Below are 24,818 nucleotides of genomic sequence, written 5' to 3'. Positions count from 1 at the left end.
TTAAGTATGAGGGTATGATCAGAATAAAAACACCACCAAATAAAGAAATATCTAATATTTAAATGGATGTCCTGTTGTGTAGAGATTAGAATGACTGAATCCCTATCACAATATATATATATATATATATATACACTGTGTATTGCACAGGCAGGAAATCTTGTTCTGTTGAGTTGTATATATATACAAACGTAGGACAATACACTAAAAAGAGGGGACGCAGAACTGAGGAGCCATGCAAGCTAAAATATTTCCTCTAACTCAGATCTTTTATAAACTCAATATACATTTATACATTGTCTGAGTAAACAAGACGTCATCAGCAGAAATGAAGAATTTCCTAAATATATGAACAATGACTTTTGGGCACTGGTTTCATTAGGGGAGGGGGTTGTTACCAGATGATATACAGCCACAAGTATGAGGCAGAATGCTTGGAGATAAAGACATTTTTTTTACTCTTAGCCAAGTGGCAAGTGTCTCGTTTTCTTTACAAATTCAAAATGAGTTTGTACCTGAATTATATTTGACACATATTGTACATGACACGCACCTCCTCAGTAACTAAGATCTATAGTTTCACAAACAAGACAGGCTTCCTTATCTTATCATCTTGTGAGCTACCTATCACGTCAACACAAACCCTCAGTAAAGCTTTCCTACTTGCAAAGCTTCCTAAAATTATCAACAAGTAGTAATTACTGAAAACGACATGTTTTGAGGCATAACCTGCCACAGAGCAGTATGGAAAGTCTGCATAATGAAAACCCACACAATGACACCTAGAATTACAATATTACCTCAGGCAAAGCTCAGGAAACATTGACTATGCCGGAAGGAGTAAACCATCATATTGCTGTACTACATTGAGAATAATTTCCGTAAGAAGGCAATGATGCAATTAAACATACTTGTGGAATTTGCAAATTTCACTATATATTTCATGTAAAGTCCTATTTCTGGAACCTGGATCCTATATTAATGTTTACATTTTATGGGGGGGGGGGGTTTACTGAGAAATTAAATCCGTGTTTTCTAAATTATATATCAAACTAATTCTAAAAATGCACAGGTTTCCAAATAATGTCAGTCTGTACTTATGGAGAAGCTATGTTACACACAATATGAATAGTAAGCTGTCCTTCAGTTAGAGCATATTAAAAAAAATCGTTTAAAAGCTGTGTCAGACAGAGCTCATTTGAAAGAAAAAAGCAAAAAGCTTAATATTATGACATGAGGAAGGATCTGTCGTTCAATAGAACACACTGAACACCCACTCATTACCATAAAAGCTACACTGAACACCCACTCATTACCATAAAAGCTACACTGAACACCCACTCATTACCATAAAAGCTACACTGAATACCCACTCATTACCATAAAAGCTACACTGAACACCCACTCATTACCATAAAAGCTACATTCATTCTTCCTTTTCTTGTTTTCAATTATTTAGTAGATACAATGTCAGTTCACATATCAATGACAAAGCATCATTCGCTTGTCATGTACAAACTAGATCAAGGGTTAATACATTTATTAGGAAAGATCTAGTAAGAAAACTAGAAGGTATAGAATATGTGTGTGTGTGTGTGTGTGTGTGTGTGTGTGTGTGTGTGTGTGTGTGTGTATATATATCTCAAAATGTCAACTCTTTACTAGCCATTGGCAAGTGGAAATTTAATGGTGGAGATGTTGAATCCACATTTACTCACGGGCCGAAGTATGGTCGTGTGTTGTAAGTAGCAAAGTTAGCAAATTTGCAAAATGTACACTCTGATTGTAGCACTAACAAACACACATTTTGAGCAATGTGCTAAAAATATTGTCTGCAGGGATATTATATATGCTAGAAAGGGCAAGGATATGTTATTCCTCTAGGGCTGTAGGAACACCATTAGTGCTTAGACTGTTACTTCTGAGAGAGGTAAACGGGGGCAGAGAGAGAGATTCGAGAGGAAAAGCAAAAGTGGAGAAGATAGCTTTACGAGAGAGTGGAGAGAAAAAAACAAAGTAAAGAGATATGAGAGAGGGTAAAAAGTGAGATTGAAGAGAGGAGGGAGGGGAGAAAGAAAGTTAAGAGATAGAAGGGAGAGATGATAATTATTAAAAAGAAAAATCTCCAGGTCTGCTAAAACCTTCCATGACTGTCAGCTACCTCTGCACTCTCTCACTTCAACAACTTCCTATTTCTATCCAGCTGTTGTCTTCCCCAGAACCACCAAGTTCATGTTGCTAACTGCTATGCACTTATTTTTGTTAATCTATTACTCTATGTAGCATTATTTAATTTGTTTAAAAATGTACTGCACAATAATGTGTTCCACAATGGCAAAACATATGCAAAGACATAGTTATCTGTTTCTAAGATTGGTCTAGCCTTTAAAGGGACATTATAAGCAAACAAAATTATATCACATGCAAAAAATAAATAATATGTTTGTTTTTGGTAAAATATGTTAGGCAAAAGCATAGCTGCAGTATTGGTAGGGACAAGCCTCTAGAAGTATAGTAAGATAAAGCAGTTTCTTTACAACAGGACAACATCCATTTTTAGAGGAAAATAAAATATACACTTTAAACACCTATTTTATAGAGGAAATAAAACGTATATTTAACTGCTTGTCTGTGGTGACATAAATGGGTCATCATGGAAGATGCTGCCTTTGAGAGCATAATGACCCATTCTTGTCATAAAGGTGAATCGCTGATCACAGCATTGGATCAGCAATTCCCCCACACTGCAGGCTCGATTGTTGGTGGCATAGTGGGCAGCACTCATAGAGTTACTTGGGAGTGCCAGTGATGTCACCACGAACCTGCATGGTGACATCACAAAGGGGGCAGGGAAGCAATGTGGCAGGAAGGTAGGAGTTGGATGTGGGGGGGTTGCTGTCCAAACCCTTCGATCTCCGCTCCCTTACTAACCACAGACCTTCAAGACCTTATTTAAAAGGTATCGCTTGCTTTTTCAAATGGTGGTGTTTTGGAAAGAGTTTACAAACAGATACATTTTTTAAAAAAATACACACGCACAAAACATGGGGATTTGCTTGGGAATGAGACATTATATACTGAAAATAAATCGGTTATGTCTAGAGACCCCTAACAATGTTTATTTTCTAGATGACAAGTCCCTCTCTTAAATATATATCAATTTTGTCTGCACAGCCAGATGTTGACTGTGGTAACCGTAAACACCTTGCAAGAAAAAAAGTACACAAAGGGGCTGTACTGCACAAAGGGGCTTCTCTAATCTATAACACCCAAATATAGACCCCTTGATAACAGTTAAGTTAGGTGAACAAGGTAACATCAGTGGTCATCTGACCATTTTCAATATTATATACTAATAATCTATCTCACGTCATGAAATATAAATATAATAATGGTATTTTCTAAATCTGCTGAGCCTGCTGGAAAAAATAAAATATATATAAATTTGTGTGGCCCACCCACTAAAATTTGACTTACAAAAGTACCAAAAAAAGCTCAACATTGTCAGCACTGGGGTATGAAAATGGCTTTGCAGTGAAAGAGTTAAGGAGGCTTTTTATTTCCCCACAAATGTACACAATTAATACAGCCACATTACTGCACACTGAAGAGCCCATACAAATGTATTACTGGGGGCACATAGGGCTTTATTAGAGGTGGAGAGAAAGGAGAGAACGGTATTAGTACTCACTGAGGGCCTGATAATCAAAAAGTGTAGACAGAAATCTTGCTAAATCTTTTTTGAGCATTATATTGCAATGTTGAAAAGAATACCTAGGTAGGCTCTGGAATAGCTAGATAGTGATTAGTGGCTAAACCATACACATGTTTATGTCATTGGATCGCCAGATGTGTTCAGCTAGTTCCAAGTAGTGCACTGCTGCTCTGGGGCTAACTTTTACTGCGTGTTTAACCACATTTCCAAGGGTTAAGCGCACACAGCATTTTTAATTGCACTGTTGCTTGAACAAACTAGAGCATCTTTTTACACTTTTATGTCCCTTTAATGACAAACAAACTAACGTGTAAATCATACAAATTGCTGTTTTGGCTAAGTAGAAAGTTCTGAAAGCAATGAGAGAGGAAGCCTGTGCTTAGTTCTAACATGGGACAAAAGAAAATGCCAGCAGCTTGTTTATAGATGTGCTTTTTACTTCAGGTTTGTACCCATAGACTCATTACTTTTTTATAATTCCCATTAAACCCTATATGCGTTAGCTACAGCAGCGCACCTCTATACCACTAGAGCACCAGCTTATTTCACACATAATTACCTCTAGCTAGTTCTGTCAGGCTCCTGAATACAATTTGTACAGGTTAACATCCATGACTGCTGCAGATTTTACACCCTGCTCTACAATCTGTATGCCTTACAATAATGATAGGGCTTTAGAAAAAGACAAACGCTATTCACAAGTTTCCACACTTATAAAATGTTACTAGATTTTTTTTTTACTGAGTTCATCACCACTTAAATGGATATCATGGTAATAACTGAAATGTGTATGACTGTATTTGTATTTTGTAAAAATGCATCTAGTAAACATTTGGACTGTTTTAAATGGCATATGTACATATGCTGTGATGCCTCATACGCCAGCATTTTAACACCACACCTGCTTAGAGAGGAAGAGGTGGTTTGAAGTGTCAGTGATTATTTATTCTGGGTCATACAAAGCACCACTAACTCTACACAGACATGATGTTTGAATGCTGTTGCACAGGGCAAGCACAGCATATTTGTGTATGCAGATGAAACAGTAAATACCTGCTAGAATGAGTATTGGGAAAATGAGTCTATTCAAAATGTAAATGCAAATTTTAATGCTGACCGCTATGTCGCTTTAAACATTTGAGGGTAATAAACAAGTAGAAGTAAGCTTTTCAAAATATTTTTATCAACGCAGAGTGCTTATTTTCTAGGGCTATTATGGTACAACGAACACAAATATGCAAATGTCAGTCTGTCAACTAAATGAAGAATAGAACCAGTGACATTTCTTATCAACAACTAAGTTGATAAGACAAACATTAATCTAATGTATTGCCAATGATTCAGTACAACAAGCCATTGTGATACACCTTTTACACGAAAGCCGTCTGGTAATGCCACAAACGTGATTACAAAAATCACTAATCTTAACGTGTGAAAAAGGTCAGTATGGTATCTTGCAAAGCCAGCACCATTCGTAAATAAATCAAGTTTCCAGGAAAGAAAACATAACGGTCATCTTCATGTACAATAAAAAGGTAGAACTGTTCACCGTTTCAATTATTAAAACGTTCCACTTTAGCTGCACACCACAGACAGAAATAATGTTTTAAATCACTGGCAAATAACAGTGTTTCTGTCCCTGGAGGAATTGCAACAACCAGCTTCAGGCCCTGTTTAATCAAAACAAAAAATCTGTAGAACAAGCTGCCCTTTTACAAAGCTGCTCCATTGAAGAAGTCACATCTTTACTCAATAAACGCCAGGCTTTTTTTCAGCAGCTGAGTCAGAATGATTGGGGCCCTCCTGTACTTGCATCCATTTTTTTTTTTTATTTTTTTTTAAATCAACATGTAGAGCACATTGAAGTCCATAGATCATTTTTATGCTACAGCTACAGAATTCCTTAACATAAAACAAGTCTGATGGAAAAGGCACATCATCCGTTCCCAGTTCTTCTACAAATATAGCAAATGATCACATATAATAAGATTGTATATAAAAAAAATAATTCATGGGTAGTATCAATACACACCAACTAATATGATAGTTTACAGTATTACAACTTAAAAAGGGACACAAGACTTTTTTTTCATGTTTCAGAAGGAGCATATCATTTTAAACAACTTTCATACTACTTCTATTATAAATGTATTTCTCTTGTTATCCTTTGTTGAAGGAGCAGCAAAGCACTAGTTGGAGATAGCTGAGCACACTAGGTGTGCGAAAGACAAGAGGCATATATGCGCAGCCACCAATCAGCAACTATCTTCCAGCAGTGATTTGCTTCTCAACAAAGGATACCAAAAGTAAAACAAATTAGATAGCGGTAAATTATAAAGTTGTTTAAAATTGTATGCTCTATCTGAATCGCAAAACTAATTTTGGATTATACTGTCTCTTAAATAGATCTAATCTCATACTACATTTAAAAATTAAGCGTTTCCATTTTCAATATTTGAAACCTATTTATATAGCACATACATACACATTATATATCTCTCTGAATTCCGCTTTATGATGACATTTCTTACAAGAATAATGAAAGGCTGACTAGAAATGTCTCAGAGCCTGTTAACCAGCCCCTGCAACACCATTAAAGGGATATTGTACACTAGACTTTTCTTTGCATAAATGTTTTTCAGATTATACATTTATACAGCCCATCTGGGAGTGTTTTTGTGACCATCTATAGTTTTGCTTATTTTCAAATAACACTATGCTGATTTTCAGACTCCTAACCAAGCCCCAAAGTTTTATATGTATACTGATGTCTACAGATTCAAGCTTGCTCCTGTTTGTGTAATGGGTCTTTTCATATGCAGGGAATGAGGAGTGTCTGCTCATCCTGATTTCCTAGCCCATTTTAAAATGGGTGTTAAAGCCTAACCTCATCAACAGTGCTAAACCTGGAGCGTCTAAGGAAGTTTTTAATAGGTTTTATACTGGATTTTTAGATCAGTATCTGTGCATATTATTCTTTATAGTGGTGCCTGTTACATGTAGTTATATGACGATCGGTGTATACTGTCTCTTTATATCAAGCCAATAATTAGTAGGACGTCATTAAAGCCAGTTCTATTTAAGGCACAGTCACCTGACTCCTTGTATAGGGAGATCCTGCATTGACAGGGTCACAAATCCAGACTGCAGGGGGGGGAGGCTTCCTAGGTACTGTCTTACACTAAGAAGCTTGCAAATAGCCTAATCACACAGTATTTATGATCAGATTAAGGCTAAATAGAACTTGACAAAATAGTTCCCTCTTGCCATTTGATATATGTATAAAACTTACACAAATATGTTTTATCTAGGAAATTAACTCATTGATATTTATACAAAAAAGTTAACAAATTAAGGGAAACAAAAATAATATTCACATAACTATAAAAGCAAATGCAAGAAGCCTGCATATAATCTTATTAAAGTCCCACTTTGTTCTGCTTAATTTACATTGTTAAAGATAGTGATCTGTCCCAATCAGGGACCTCAACTATCTATAATTTTCTGACGCTCGTGACAGCTTATCTACCTCTCCACATCCTCCAACTAGCTCCTTTTACAGCTGGTTTCCCTTTTTGCAGTACAATTAGACGTTAATATAGTATAGAAGATTGTGCACATATTTATCTCTAGCACTGCGCAGATCTTTACAATAGGTGAATTTAGTTTCTATGCCTCTCATATCCCTTTTTACTGTACGTAGAATCTAAAGTTACATATATTAGGCAGCCGCATGAGTGTGCTCTGCTATTCTACCTTACAGTGTTTGGGAAGCCTCTAATAGGCTGTACCACTAGTTTTGTAAGCTAGGCAGCGGAGTATGACTTCAGTGTCCCCCGTACAACAAGATACACAACAAGATGTTTTAGCAGACAAATGAGTCAGAGCATACCATTTTAAACAAATTTTCAATTTACTTCTGTTATCAAATGTGCTTAATTCTCTTGGTATCCTTTGTTGAAGGAGTAACAATGCACTACTGGGAGCTACTGAGGCCATCTGATGAGCCAATGCCAAGAGGCATATATGTGCAACCACCAACAGTTAGCTAGCTCCTAGTGGTGCATTTCTGCTCCTGAGCCTACCTGGATATGCTTTCCAACAAAGGATACAAAAGTGAACAAAGCAAATTAGATAATGGAAGTATAAAAGAAAGTGGCTTAAAATGGTATGCTCTCTAAGAATAATGAAAATGTAATCCTGACTTTTGGCCCCTTTCATTGTTGCATTGATGTGTGCATACTTGGTATGATGTGCTCTGCCTGGGAACAGAACTACTGTACAGTACTGATATATTTTTAGTGTTTACAAAAAAAGTCAATAAAAATTATGCCCACAACATCAAAAAATGCAGACAGCATTGGGTTAAAACTTTAAGAAGAGATTGTTGCATTTAAATGCATGACAAAGCTACAATACTCCCAGAACTAGCAGTTTAAGGGAATGTTGTTAGTAATTATTCCTGAAATAAATTAGAAAAAAAAAATTGAACAGAATCTTTTTTGTAGATCTTCATGGTCAAATGGTTATATAACACACAACATAATCTGTGGGGAGGTTGCAAACTCATATAGGAAACAACACATCCTATCAACAACAAAACAAAACATGTTAAGGAAATAATAGAGAGATAAATCTGAAACTGGGATAACAAACTATTTTCCCTGTAGCCAGCTGCCTGATGTGATATCAAATATGGTTGTTATAGCAGTAAAAAATAAACTGTGTCCAATAAATGCTACTTGTCAAAACCTGGTACCAATTTCTTACATTCATTAAACTACAATGACACTATACTTATGTCACAAATATGTCAAGCACTAATTTTATGCAAATGCATCCAAAGTTTGCACAAAAGGTATTTCTCATTTATAGAGAAAGCTAACAAGGAACTAATTAAAGGGACAGAAGGGTCATACACTCCATTTGTTACACAAGGGGAGTTACTACATACATAAAGAACAATAGCACATACAATGCAATATACATATCCTCTCTATAATTAATATACACAAACAACGGCTTACAAAGTATATAGGCAGCTATGCATAAAGGCTGGGAAAGTATCAGACAACCAAACTTTTTTCTTTTTTTTTTTTACTTTTACAGGTAGCCAAACCAGGACACGTCATTTTAACATATGCGTGACAACTTGTTAAAACTATACATTAACGACAAGTTTATAAGAAATAGACAATGCTGTGAAAATGAACGAGTGGAATGGTACTGTGGGATAATACTCATATATGCAATTAAAAGGTACAGTGTGACGTAAAATTAGTTACCCCTTAACGGTAAACTGTAAAATTAATTTCCATTATTGTGTTTCCAATGACTTGATATACCTGCTGCAGAGTATGAAATTGCTCATTTAGGTTTATATTTCTATATTAAATAGCTGTTTATGATCATTGAATCTACAACCCATTGAAATGGGCTGAGTTTACAGGGAGAGCAATAATTATCTCCTCATTCTCTGTATAAACAAATGCCTTCTTATCTTTTATTTCTCTGTATAAAACAATAGCCAAACATTTAAAATTAACATTTTATTACCTCTCGCTCCAGTGCTCCACTTAAGTGATTTTTCAACAGGCAAAATTAATTTCTTCAAATGAGAAAAGAGGCAATGGAGCCATCTGTAAGCGATTTAATATGCACCACCATGTAAAAATGGATCATGTTATTTTTACAGTATTCTGCCCCTTTAAGTAGCTTTGGGTTGACAGCAGCAAAAATAGGATACTATACAAATACAATAAACTAGTTTAGAAGCAGACAACATTTATATCAAGCAGAAGAGCATGGATGAGTCAGGAATACATTTTAGTTGAAGGTTACAAAGTTGTATTTAAAATAATGAGCGAGAAAAAGCCAGAAGAACATTGGCTCGCTGCTTCCCAGGATGCATCAAGTCCTGAATTATTGTTAAGGGCCACTTTAATGGCTAATGTTATCCAGAGCTGGACAAAACTAGGGAGCATAGCAAGCAAAACTAGGGTTCATAGATTTTACTACTAGTACTGACATTTCTCTCTTTTTATATATAAAGATTTCCTTTTTTGGCTTCTAAAAGCCATGGCCTGTTTATTAATATTGCTCTAGACAAATGGATTGCATAATTGTATTTATTGTAGAAAGAAAAAAAAATGTAATTCTTCAAGCATAAATCTTTTGTTGTAAAATGCACCAGAATTTTATGCACAGATGTCAAACTTTATTTCCTTTAGACATTGTGACAACCCATTTGTTGTGTTATACAAACATGCACAGTTATGCAGTCATAGCCTAACAACACCTGTGATGAAAATGCACTCTCGCTGTAATTATGCACCTATAACATTCAAATTAAGGATTTAGTGTAGTGGTTTACCTATAGCCTTCCAACACCCAATATAAAACAAACTGTACTTTTACTGTAGTTAGGAATGATACACTGTAAATACAATACACACCTTTATTCAAAATCATTATTTTGTTACCATAACAAAGTTATATGACCATGAATATGTCCAAAGTACCAGAGCTACAAGTGGTTTAGGATTTCCTTTTGTTCAGAACCACACACACATCCACATACACTCTGGCTTGGCTGCTTCCCATGGGTACCTGAGCTGTCATGAAACATTCAGAGTGCCACAGGGACATCATGAATGCTGAGTAGTTATATACGTCTAATGAAATCATAGACCCTTATAAAACAGGCACATTATTAGACCCCAGTGTGACTGCAGTGTATTCACGCCTCAGCCCTCTCTGACAGCCAAGGGCTTAATGTACAGACTCTTACATATATAATGCACATACCTGGGTGCTCCTGTCAGCTGGGGGCTTCATCACAGCCTGTCTGAAACTGTTATCCACATAGGACGCCATATTTAAGTCTCCCAACCTTGGATGATGCTGATCCCAGTATCCCAGACACCCAGTGTCCCCCCAGCCCTGTTCCAATGTCCACAGTCAGCCTGGATAGTGTCCTGTGAGTCGAAGCACAGAAAAATATCCCAGAGTAAAAGAATAGTAAAAACTACAATTCCCAGAAAGCCTTGTCTCTAACAAGCTTTTGTTGTGCGAGATGCAAGAGTAGCCAGTGATGGGCACACCAGACACCACTGTGAAAAATCTACAAAGTGTATGCCAGGCACTCCAAAGCTACCATACTAGTAACCTGGGGAGTCCCGAGAGGCACATACTGCAGCTGCCCCTTCCCACATACACAGGGGGCTCAGTGCCGCAGCCATGGTGAGAGTAGAACACAGCAGTAGCATCACAGGGCAGGAAGAGGGTGTGGAGGGAAGATTTGCAGCCCTCCTCCTCTTTCTTTGATTTTCCTTCCCCTTCCTGTGCTTTCTTGCTGGGCTCCACGCAAACTTTCTGGTGCCATCTGCAGTATGCTTAGAATACTGCACCTAACATAAACTAAAAAAAAACATCGGGCACTCTGCCCTCAGCACCTGTAACATAAACCCACTCCAGCTGTCCAACATATACCATTTTATACTATTATATTAATCCTATGGAGACAGACATAATGCATTTACTGCAATAACTTCATGAGGGTTTGTCAGATATAGTTGCTAATTTTTTGTGCAATGTATGTTTACAGTTAAAATAAGTAATTCAAATACAATATGTGCTTTATAGAGGCACGAGAATAATTATACAAAATGCTGTATGCAAAAAAAACCAAAAACAAATAAAAAATAAAAGGGTGTTCATATATATTTTTAATATATAAATAATTTCAAATTTGCAAACTCTTAAAATACATTATGTCCTTCGGTTATAAAGAACAATGGGTTGAACACATTTTTCTTAAACCCAATTTGTTTATTATTATTATTATCGGTTATTTGTAGAGCACCAACAGGTTTCCAGAGAGGTGATGTACTAAAATTAATTACAATGGTGAATGTCAAAATGGAATGCCCCATATATTTTACCGGGATGTAAAGTTAAAGTGAATGTAAATTTTGATGATAAAGTGCCCGTTTTTTAAATTTTTTATTAAAAACAGGGGAACTTTAATTCATCAAAATTTACATTTCACTCGTGTTGTGATAATACCTTTTCATCTTCAGAGCCGCTCCAGCTTCCTCCGCCCGTCGCAAAGCCTCTTCCTGGATCTACAATTAGGAATCCGGCTTCCTCCAATCACGGCGTTGAATCAGACATTGATTCCCCCGGGGGGGGGGGGGGCAGTCGTGATTGGAGGATGACCTATCCATCATTTCTGACGTCAGAAATGGCTTGCGACGACCGGAGGAAGCTGTCAAGATTAAAAGGTAAGTATTTTTTCACAACAGGAGTGAAGTGTAAATTTTAATGAATTAAAGTGCCCCTGTTTTTAATCAAATTTTTTAAAACCAGGCACTTTAGCATCAACATTTAAATTCACTTTAAAAGTACTATAGCAACAAAACTATGAGACATATCAAATATATATTTACAAGATATGTTCCCCAAGTACAGTAGCATATTCTGAAAGTGAGATTGCATGGGATTATATATAGCTGCTTTCTGTTGAATAATAAGGGTGAATGACAAAATTGAATGCCCATAGATTTTAATGGATGTTAAGTTAAAAGTGCTATAGAGTATAGCAACAAAACGTTGCAACATATCAAATGGATATTTACCAGAAATGTTCCCCAAGTACAATAGCATATTCTAAAAGTAAGATTATGTGGGATTATACCTGCTTTTTATGGAATGACAATGGTGAATGACATAATGGAATGCCCGTAGACTTTAACGGGATGTCAGATTAAATGTGCTATAGCAACAAAAATGTGAGACATATCACACAGATATTTACCAGATATATTCCTCAAGTACAGTAGCAGACTCTAAAAGTGAGATTACATGGGGTTATAGCTGCTTTCTATGTAATGGCAAAATTAATTACAAAATGGAATGCCAATAGACTTTAATGTGATTTTAAATTAGGAATCTTATAGCTACAATCCTTGAAAACATATCACAGAAATATTTGACCAATATAGCCCACAAGTACAATAGCAGATTTTTAAAGAAAGATTACATGATAGCTATTTTCTATGGAATAATATTTATTAAAGTTTTGAGTCTGTATACCATTAATTTTATCTCCTATTAAAGTCTATGGGCATTCCATTTTGTCATTCACCCATGTCATTGCATAGGAAACAGCTATAATCCCACGTAATTTCACTATCGGTACTTGTGTATTTACCAAATATCTATATAATATTTTTAAAAGTTTTGCCTCTGCTACACATTTAATTTCCCCTATTACAGTCTATAGGCATTCCGTTTTGTCATTCACCCTTGTCATTCCATAGGAAACACCAATAACACCATGTAATCTAACTCAATTCCTGCTACTATACTTGGGAAATATATCTGGTAAATATCTATGTGATAAGTCACCAAATTTAGTTGCTGCTTTCAATTTTACATCTCATTAAAATCAGTTTTATATTTTACCCTGGTCACTCCATAGAAAGCAGATATAATCTCACATAATCCCAATCTCAAAACCTGCTACTGTATTTGGACAATATTTTTAGTAAATATCTATGTGACATGTCACCAAGTTTTGCTGCTATGAGATTTTTCACATTAAAGTCTATGGGCATTCGTTTTTGTCATTCACCATTGACATTCCATAGGTAGCAGCTATAGTCCCACAAAATCACACTTTCAATATCTGTTAAATATCTTTGTGACGTTTCTCATAGTTTTATTGCTATAGCACTTTTACTTTACAACCCATTAAAGTCTAGGGGCATTCAACTTTGTAATTCATCCTTGTCATTCCAAAGAAAACAGCTATAATTTCAACTAATAACTCTTTTAGGATTTGCTTGTGTACTTGATAAATATATCCAGTAAATATCTATGTGATAAATGTCTCACAGTTTTGTTGTTATAGTTCTTTTAATTTTACATCCCATTAAAGTCTATGGGCATTCCACTTTGTCATTTAACCGTGTCATTCTATAGAGATCAACTATAATTCTACGTAATCTCACTTTCAGATATGTATTCTAGTTTTGTTGCTACAGCAGTTTTAACTTTACATACCTTTACAGGGACATGAAACCCAAATTTGTTCTTTCACAAGTCAGATAGAGCATACAATTTTAAACAACTTTCTAATTTACTTCTATTATCTAATTTGCTTAATTCTCTTGCTATTCTTTGCTGGAAATCATATCTAGATAGGCTCAGTAGCTGCTGATTGGTAGCTACACATAGATGCCTCGTTTGATTGGCTGACCCATGTGCAAATTCAGCTAAGGAAATCTAAAGAATTAAGCAAATTAGATAATAGAAGCAAATTGGGATGTTGTTTAAAATTGTATTCTCTATCTGAATCATGAAAGAAAAAATTTGGGTTTAATGTCCCTTTAACCCCTTAAAGGGACATTATACACTCATTTTTTCTTTGCATAAATGTTTTGTAGATGATCTATTTATATATCCCATAAAGTTTTTTGTTTTTTTTAAATAAATGTATAGTTTTGCTTATTTTTAAATAACATTGCTCTGATTTTCAGACTCCTAACCAAGCCCCAAAGTTTTATGTGAATACTGTCAGCTACCTTCTCCAGCTTGCTCCTGTTTGTGTAAAGGGTCTTTTCATATGCAAAAGAAGGGGGAGTGTCTTATTTGCCATTTGCAGTGGGCTTTCCAGCTACCTTTTCAACAGAGCCAAACTGTCAGCTTCTAAGTAACTTTTTAAACAGTTTTATACTGGATTTTTATATCAGTATCTGTGCATCTTATTTTTTATAGTAGTGTCTATTACATGCAGTTATATGAAGTGAGTGTATACTGTCCTTTTAAGGACCGGGCATTTTAGACAAAAACTTCCCCAAAAGACCAGAGCATTTTTAGCATTTTTGCTATAACTACATTTAAACAGAAATATAACCTTTTTTTTATATTTACCTATCAAAACCATATATTTTTTTTAGTAGACAACCCAAATAATTGATCTAGGCCCATTTTGGTATATTTCATGCCACCATTTCACCGCCAAATGCTAACAAATTAAAACATTTTTTACCTTTTTCCAATTTTAGGTTTCTCACTGAAATTATTTACAAACAGATTGTGCAATCATGGCATAAATGGTTGTAAATGCTTCTCTGGAATCCCCTTTGTTCAGAAATAGCAGACATATATGGCTTTGGTGTTGCTTTTTGGTAATTAGAAGGCCGTTAAATGCCGCTGCGCACCACACTTTTATTATGCCCCGCAGTAAAGGGGTTAATTAGGCAGCTTATAGGTACATGGAATGGAACATTATCCCAAACCATTTCTTTAAACAGCCCTGACATATGTATTTTTCATATGTGTCCCTTTTTAAAGCGGCAATATGGTCAATAGAGATCAGCCTCCCACCTGACAACTCTCAAACAGCTCTCTTCCCTCCCACCCCCTAAAGGTCACCCCCATCTTAAGTACTGGCAGAAAGTCTGCCAGTATAAAAATAAAAAGTTGCTTTTTTTAAATATATTTTTTGCAGGGTAGTATCCCCCCTTACCTCCAAACTTCCCTGATCCCCCCCAAATAACTCTCTAACCCTCCCCCCTCAACCTATTTGCCGCCATTTTAGGTACTGGCAGCTGTCTGCCAGTACCCAGTTTGCTACAAATTTGGCAGATTTAAAAGACAAAACAACGGCAACGGATCCCACATAGGATCCCACTCATTGCCCCTCCTTCCCACTCACTGTGACGCATGTTAATTTTTTTTCCAAACGCCTGTAGCGTGGTGTAGTGGTCCCACCCTCACCCACCCTCCTCCCGCCCCCTACAGCGATGGGCCGCCCACCCGCCTCCCTCCACAGCCTCCCACTCACCAACGATCGGCACTACCGCTGTCCGATGCAGAAAGGGCCACAGAGTGGCCCTCTCTGCATCGGTAACTCTGCAAATCAATTTCTGAAGTGCCCCACTCGTGGGGCATGCAGAAACAGCGCAATCTCACTATTTTGAGCGAGATTGCGACAGAGAGAAGCCCAGGACTACGTCGCTAGTCCTTAAGGGCATAACGTCCAGCGTCATACAGGGTACAGCACTGGTCGTTAAGGGGTTAAGGTCTATGGACATTCTATTTTGTTATTCACCTATGTTATTTCATACAAAGCAGCTATAATCCCATATAATCTCACTTTCAGAATCTGCTACTGTACTTGAGGAACATATCTTGTAAATATCTCTATGATATGTCTCATAGTTTTGTTGATATAGCACTTTTAACTTTACATCCCATTAAAATCTATGGGCATTCATTTTTATCATTCATCCTTGTCATTCCATAGAAGGCAGCTATAATTCCACTTAATCTCATGCTCCAAATCTGCTACTGTACTTGGGGAATATATCTGGTAAATATCTGTGCGATATATCTCATAGTTTCGTTGCTATAGCATTTTAACTTTACATCCCATTAAAGTCTATGGGCAGGGCATTCCACTTTGTAATTCAACTTTGTCATTTCCTAAAAAGCAACAATAATTTCATGTAATATTACTTTCAAAAACCTTGTGATATGTCATAGTTTTGTTGCTAGGGAAGTTTTAAACTTTACATCCCATTAATGTCAACGGGCATTCCATTTCGTTATTCACCCTTGTAATTCCATAGGAAGCAGCTATAATCCCTCGTAATCTCACATTTAGAATCTAATATTGTACTTGATGAATTTACCTGGTAAATATCTATGTGATATGTCTCAAAGTTTGGTAACTATAACACTTTGAACTTTACATTACATTAAAGTCTATGGACATTCTATTTTGTAATTTATCCTTGTCATTCCATAAAAAGCAAATATAATTCCACGTAGTCACAGTTATAGAATCTGCTACTATACTAAGGAAATATATCTAATAAATACCTATGTGATATTTCTCACACTTGTGCTATAGCAATTTTAACATCCCTTTAAAGTCTATGGTTTTCCAGTTTTCTCATTAACCCTTGTAATTCCATAGAAAGCAGCTTTAATTCCAGATAATCTCACTTTCATTATTTGTTTCTATACTTGGGAGATATATCTGGTAGATATCTATGTGCTATATCTGATACTTTGGTTACTATAACACTTAACTTTACAATTTATTAATGTCTATGGACATTCCATTTTGAGTTTCACCCTTGTCATTCCATAGAAAGCAGCTATAATCCCTTCTAGTCTCACTTTCAGAATCTGCTTCTGTACTTGGGGAGCATATCCAGGAACTATTTATTTGATATCTCTCACAGTTTTTGTGCTATAGCACTTTTAACTTTACATCCCTTTAAAGTCTATTAAAAGGTCTTAAAGGTTATTCAATTTTGTCATTCACCCTTGGCATTGCTTAGAAAGCACCTATATTCTCAGGTAATTTCACTTTAAGAATCTACTAAGGTACTTGGGGAACATCATGTGTATATATCTATGATATGTTTCATACTTTGCTTATTGTAACTCTTTTAACTGTACATACACACTGTGTATATATATATATATATATATATATATATATATATATATATATATTCCTGAAAAAACGGTCGCACTCTCAGGTCTTTTGGTGATACAAGTAAATACTCTTTTAATGAAACGTTTTCGGGGAATTCCTCCCCATCATCAGCATAAACATGAACTGCATCAAACAAACTTATATACAGACTGCAAATAATCAAAATAATTTCAAATACCTGTGTGTAAAGTGTCCTCTCAGTGTGGTGGCGCCAAACAGTGTGTGTGTGGAACGCATATTCTGCGTTCCACTGTGTAAACCGGAAGTGCTTAATGTGGTACTCTTTCCGGTATTATCAATATACAAAAAAAAATTTTTTAGCAAATAAACTTGCAATGATTATATATCTTTAACTGGACATGTCAAAGTAACAAAGTGTACAGGAATTATTTGTTATATATAACACGTGTTAACTGTGTATTGCACTCTATGTGGATTACTCGCATTACGTGAATCATTCTTGCATGTGTGATCTTCCCCATTCAAAGATCTTATATGTGCTCATATGTGATATCATATTGTTTTTACCCACTGTATTCTTTTCGGGCTCCCCCTACTTGTTATTCTATGTGTGTCTCTCTCTCAATCATCTGTATAAGCCTTGCATGAGAACACGCTGTCATAGCCTGGTTGGCATAGGAACCGTTTGTTAAGCCGGATCTACTTAGGCGGATGGGTCTATTTGTCGCCCTTTATTTTATATATCTTTACTGAGTCATATGGGTAATATTAGTTAACTTAGTACCATGCAATTGTTGGGCTAATTGCTAGGTTTTAGTAATCCTCTATGTGTATCACCTACATGCCCTAAAGCGCACTTGTTAGGGATATATATGGGGGTTAGAGAGTATTCTCTAACTGAGGTTATGTAACCTATCTATGTATTATCCCTATTGTAGTTAGGATTCTTCTAAGATATCCATATGGGCTATGTGCTTAATACACATAAATAAAACTCAAAAATTAAAAGTTGAAATTAATAATAAAATATATAACATAAATAAATGAAGGCAACTCTAATATTGTTGCTACAATGTACACTTAGCGTTAGTTATATGTAATTGGTTTTGATGTTGTTCTAAATTGTATCTATCCCTCTTATGTCTCCATACCCCTTATTCACAGTATATTAATTCTAATTTTCTTAATATATATTTAGGCAAACTGTTGTTTCCATATTAATCCATATGGTTACATTATGGCACATTGCTTTATAATAACTTCCTTCCGGATTTCAATTATTAATTTTAGAATTATATGATAGTCCCAGTTCAGTGACCTTATGTGATGTACTTGCACAACCTGACTTGGGGTAGGATTTCCTCAACTCGGGGGTTACCTCCATCCCCTAATTATTGTCTGTCCATAGTTCATTATTCTGTAGCTCTGTAGTGTTCCTGTTGGTTAATTTCTTGTGTCCTATATGTTGAAATCATCATCTTGACTTGATGTAGGTGGATGGTATCATTGGAATTGCTGTATGATTTAAGGCAGCTCAGTATTTTAAGTCTGCATGAGTTCTTGTGGGCAATTGGCAATAAGGGACCGAGTACTGTTAAATTGGAGGGGATCATCTCCATGTCCCCCCCCAAAACAGATAGTGCGCCCTGCACTAAATAGTCTACCCCTCAAGGGGCCTGACTTCCAGTGCATCGCCACATACTACTCAAGGTCTGTTTGCCGTGCCCCAGTATGTATCTCTACTTAAATGAGCGCCTTAAAGTCTGGAGGGGAGTTTAGTCCTCCTGGGGCTATAGTGCCCAATCTATACATCCACTCCGCCTCTCTTAACAGGGCCTTGTTCTTATCACCTCCCCTGTGGTCAATCAGGATGTACCTGATGGTGGACACCTGATGTCCCATTCTTGCACAGTGTCTGGCCACTGGTTGGTCCGAATCTCCTTGGTCTAACGCCAGCCGTTGTGTCCATATAGCTTGATTTGGGGTCTGTACGTACCAAGCTGTCCTTAAGATTAGTACCCCTCCGGTATGCTATCATCAGTGTCAGGTTGTGTGTAAAGGTCACGCCGCAACAGACGGAGGATATAGTGGTCAATCTTAGTAAACATGTCCTTACAGCAGCAGAAAGCTCTATGTTAAATAAAGGTCTATCTTTTATACCTAGTCACAACACTACAGAAATGGACCTTAAGTTAGACTTACACAAATTAAACCGGACAATGAAAATCAAAGAATATTTTCAGAATGTTCCCATAAGACCTGAACAAACTAGCCCTGTACATAAGTGTAAAAAGCCAAGTACGTTTGAGCCATCAAATAGTAGTGCTAGCACTAAGACCTTTATGAGGCTAGTAGCACAAGACATGGAAACACACAGAAAGACCAATAAATGGAGATACAATCTCACACACATAGAAAAAGCTGCTATTAAAACCTTACAAGATGACCATGCTTTGGTCATCCGCCCCGCCGACAAAGGCGGAGCAATAGTCCTAATGGACTACGAGGATTACAGAGATGACATACTCATGCAGTTGACTGATAACAACACCTATAGAGAGCTACCAGGTGACCCTACGGTCAAATACAAAAAGGAATTGGAAGGTATCCTAAAATTAGGATTTGAACAAGGACACCTAACGGAACAAATCTTTGAGTACTGCACCACAACACACCCGAGAATCCCAATCCTATACACCACCCCGAAAATACACAAAACTCTAGACCACCCGCCTGGGCGGCCGATAGTTTCAGCTGTACAGTCACTCACACAGCCTGTGGCACAAGTAATAGACATTTTCCTTCAACCGATCATTAAGACAGTCAGATCATATATTTCAGACACCAATGACTTAATCAGAAAGATGAGGGATGTGCGTGTGGAGACTGGTGACATCCTGGTCACCCTGGATGTCAACAGTCACTATCATCCCACATGACACAGGACTCATAGCAACTAAACAACACCTCATAGAGAGTACACAGTATGAGGGACCCCCTATTGACTTCTTCTTGACACTAATGGAATACTGCCTCACCAGGAACTATTTCGGCTTTGAGACATCCTTTTACCTGCAACTAACTGGCACGGCGATGGGGTCGAATATGGCCCCATCGTATGCCAACATTTATATGTCTCAGTTCGATAAACCAATTCTTGTGGAGCACAGACACATCGCCGGTTATCTTCTATGTAAGATACATCGACGACGTGTTCATGGTGTGGCGAGGGGGACAAGAGGCACTGTTAGACTGGTTCAGGGATTGGAATAATACCCCCACACCAGTGAGGTTTAAGATTACACACCATCATAAAGAGATACAATTCCTAGATCTTAATATCTACATAGAAGGTAATGTCTTAGGAACCACACTCTACAGTAAGCCCACTGATAGAAACTCTATTTTAAGTGCCACCAGCTGTCACCCTCCAGCCCTATTAAAAGGTATAGTCAAGTCTCAGATGACTAGGGTCGTACGCAACAATTCCAACATTGTTACAGGGGTCTCACAGTTGCAACTCCTGAGGGACAAATTCTTGCAGCGGGGGTACAAGCAACAGATAGTTGACAGTACCCTAAAAGAAGTCCTCCCATATACCCAGGACAGTCTGATATATAAGGACAATCTGACAGAGAAACCCAACAAATTGATAATGGCAACAACATTCTCACCCAATACTACACAGGCTGGAAAAATATTAAGGGACCATTGGCCAATAGTACAGTCTGACCCTAAACTGACCTTTACACACAACCTGACACCGATGATAGCATACCGGAGGGGTACTAATCTTAAGGACAGCTTGGTATGTACAGACCCCAAATCAAGCTATATGGACACAACTCACATAAACATCAAAGGCTCATAACGATGCATAGAGTGCACAACATGCAATGGCCTCATGGCAACCAAGAACTTTCACCATCCACATACAAATAAAGTGTTTAAGATCAAACACTCAATATCCTGCAACACTGCATTTGTAGTATATCTGTTATTTTGCCCATGTGCCCGGTTCTATGTGGGCAAAACGAGCGGAACACTCCGCGAAAGGATGGCCAACCATAGACGGGCCATACGGCTGGCGTTAGACCAAGGAGATTCGGACCAACCAGTGGCCAGACACTGTGCAAGAATGGGACATCAGGTGTCCACCATCAGGTACATCCTGATTGACCACATCCCCCCCCTGGACAGGGGAGGTGATAGGAACAAGGCCCTGTTAAGAAGAGAGGCAGAGTGGATGTATAGATTGGGCACTATAGCCCCAGGAGGACTAAACTCCCCTCCAGACTTTAAAGCGCTCATTTAAGTAGAGATACATACTGGGGCACGGCAAACAGACCTTGAGTAGTATGTGGCGATGCACTGGAAGTCAGGCCCCTTGAGGGGTAGACTATTTAGTGCAGGGCGCACTATCTGTTTTGGGGGGGGGGACATGGAGATGATCCCCTCCAATTTAACAGTACTCGGTCCCTTATTGCCAATTGCCCACAAGAACTTATGCAGACTTAAAATACTGAGCTGCCTTAAATCATACAGCAATTCCAATGATACCATCCACCTACATCAAGTCAAGATGATGATTTCAACATATAGGACACAAGAAATTAACCAACAGGAACACTACAGAGCTACAGAATAATGAACTATGGACAGACAATAATTAGGGGATGGAGGTAACCCCCGAGTTGAGGAAATCCTACCCCAAGTCAGGTTGTGCAAGTACATCACATAAGGTCACTGAACTGGGACTATCATATAATTCTAAAATTAATAATTGAAATCCGGAAGGAAGTTATTATATAGCAATGTGCCATAATGTAACCATATGGATTAATATGGAAACAACAGTTTGCCTAAATATATATTAAGAAAGTTAGAATTAATATACTGTGAATAAGGGGTATGGAGACATACGAGGGATAGATACAATTTAGAAGAACATCAAAACCAATTACATATAACTAACGCTAAGTGTACATTGTAGCAACAATATTAGAGTTGCCTTCATTTATTTATGTTATATATTTTATTATTAATTTCAACTTTTAATTTTTGAGTTTTATTTATGTGTATTAAGCACATAGCCCATATGGATATCTTAGAAGAATCCTAACTACAATAGGGATAATACATAGATAGGTTACATAACCTCAGTTAGAGAATACTCTCTAACCCCCATATATATCCCTAACAAGTGCGCTTTAGGGCATGTAGGTGATACACATAGAGGATTACTAAAACCTAGCAATTAGCCCAACAATTGCATGGTACTAAGTTAACTAATATTACCCATATGACTCAGTAAAGATATATAAAATAAAGGGCGACAAATAGACCCATCCGCCTAAATAGATCCGGCTTAACAAACGGTTCCTATGCCAACCAGGCTATGACAGCGTGTCCTCATGCAAGGCTTATACAGATGATCGAGAGAGACACACATAGAATAACAAGTAGGGGGAGCCCGAAAAGAATACAGTGGGTAAAAACAATATGATATCACATATGAGCACATATAAGATCTTTGAATGGGGAAGATCCCACATGCAAGAATGATTCACGTAATGCGAGTAATCCACATAGAGTGCAATACACAGTTAACACGTGTTATATATAACAAATAATTCCTGTACACTTTGTTACTTTGACATTTCCAGTTAAAGATATATAATCATTGCAAGTTTATTTGCTAAAAATTTTTTTTTTGTATATTGATAATACCGGAAAGAGTACCACATTAAGCACTTCCGGTTTACACAGTGGAACGCAGAATATGCGTTCCACACACACACTGTTTGGCGCCACCACACTGAGAGGACACTTTACACACAGGTATTTGAAATTATTTTGATTATTTGCAGTCTGTATATAAGTTTGTTTGATGCAGTTCATGTTTATGCTGATGATGGGGAGGAATTCCCCGAAAACGTTTCATTAAAAGAGTATTTACTTGTATCACCAAAAGACCTGGTATTATTATGTGTGTAAGTGTACTTTGTAATGTCATTTTAATGTGTTTTGTGTCCGTTTTTTGTTTTGCAAAACAGTTAACCAGAGCTCTGAGGACGCGGTACACATTCTAGCATAAATCGTGATTGCACTCAAGCAAACACATTTACTTTCAACTTGTAATACGAGTGGTAAACCCGACAAGCATAAACACCCATGATAAAGCCCTTATCGCTCGCACATAACTGTTAGCACTCCACTCATAATGTAGCCCTATAATTCTACGTAATCTCACTTTTAGATATGTCTTATAGTTTTGTTGTTACAACAGTTTTAACTTTATATCCCATTAAGGTCTATGGGTATTCTATTATGTCCGTACACAGTATGGCCAAAAGTATGTGAACGCTACTTTTAAAACGAACGTCGAATTTTGCCACCACCATTCTGCTCTTTTCAGAGCAGCATTGCTACTTGTGAAAGTGTAACACCCAACGATCTGTATACAAATCCAGATCGTTGTGTGTTGCACTTTCACGAGAAGAAATCCGGCTACGAAATGTGCCGAATGCCCTGGGGGCAGCCATATTCATCATCAGTTTTGATACAAAGCTAACAAACACATGTCTATTAATTATTGAGTTCAGGTATTTCAACCACACCCAATGCTAACAAGTGCATAAAATACAGCACAGAGTCATGAAATCTCCATATAGACAAATACTGGCAGTACAATGAGTCACACTGAAGAGCTCAGTGATTTTAAATGTGGCACTATCATAGGATACTACATTTGCCACAAGTCAACTTTAATAGATATCATTGTGAAGTGGAAGCATCTATAAACAACAGCCCAGTCACACACAGTGGTAGACCACCCAAACTCACAGAGTGGGACTGCCGAGTGCTAAAGCGCAAAGCCCATACATATCACTTATCTGTTGCATCAGTCATTACAGAGTTCCAAACTGCATCTGGAAGCAACATCAGTACAAGAACTGTTAAAGAATCGGGAGATTCATTAAATGGGTTTCCATGGCCAAACAGCTGTACACAAGCTTCACATAAACATGCACAATGCCAAGTGCGGGCTAGAGTGGTGTAAAGTATGCTGCCACTGGACTCTGAAATCACATTTAACTATCATTCAGTCTGATGGGTGTGACAGATGCCAGGAAAACACTACTTACCAGAATGCATACTGCCGAATTTAAAATAAAGTCTAGGAGAAATAATGGTCTGGGGCTATTTTTCAGGGCTTGGGCTAGGCTCCTTAGTTGCAGTAAAGGGTCCACTTAAAACTACAGAAATCAAACACATTTTAGATAATTGGGGGCTTCCAACTTTATGGCAATAGTTTGGGGAAGGTTCTTGCCTTTTCTATCATTGACCATGTCCCTGTGCACAAAGCAAGGATTATAAAAGACATCATTTAAAGAGTTTGAAGTGAAGGAACTAGACTCAGAGCCCTGACCTCAACCCCACTGAACACCTTTGGGATAAAGTATAAGACCAATTGTAAGCCAGACCTTCTCATCAACATCAGGGCCTGACCTCACAATTGCTGTTTTGGCTGAATGTGAACACATTCCCACAGACACACTATAAAATGTTGTGGAAAACCTTCTCAAAATAGTTTCTGCTGTTATAGCCATAAAGTAG

At 37.2% G+C, this 24,818-nt stretch overlaps 1 protein-coding gene across 9 annotated transcripts in view; it reads right to left on the bottom strand.

The window, feature by feature from the left end:
* RAPGEF2 (Rap guanine nucleotide exchange factor 2) overlaps positions 1–10,978 on the bottom strand; it is a 652,959-nt gene extending 641,981 nt beyond the window's left edge. For all 9 annotated transcript variants that reach the window (XM_053703785.1, XM_053703786.1, XM_053703787.1 and 6 more), the window contains exon 1: positions 10,523–10,978. In XM_053703785.1, the coding sequence (XP_053559760.1) occupies positions 10,523–10,591 (69 nt within the window). In that variant the 5' untranslated portion in view covers positions 10,592–10,978. The remainder of the gene's footprint in view (positions 1–10,522) is intronic.
* Positions 10,979–24,818: the final 13,840 nt, after the last annotated feature.

Source organism: Bombina bombina, chromosome 2 (assembly GCF_027579735.1).
Source record: "Bombina bombina isolate aBomBom1 chromosome 2, aBomBom1.pri, whole genome shotgun sequence".
In the NCBI taxonomy this organism is placed as follows: domain Eukaryota; kingdom Metazoa; phylum Chordata; class Amphibia; order Anura; family Bombinatoridae; genus Bombina; species Bombina bombina.
This window is presented reverse-complemented; position numbering and strand designations above follow the sequence as displayed.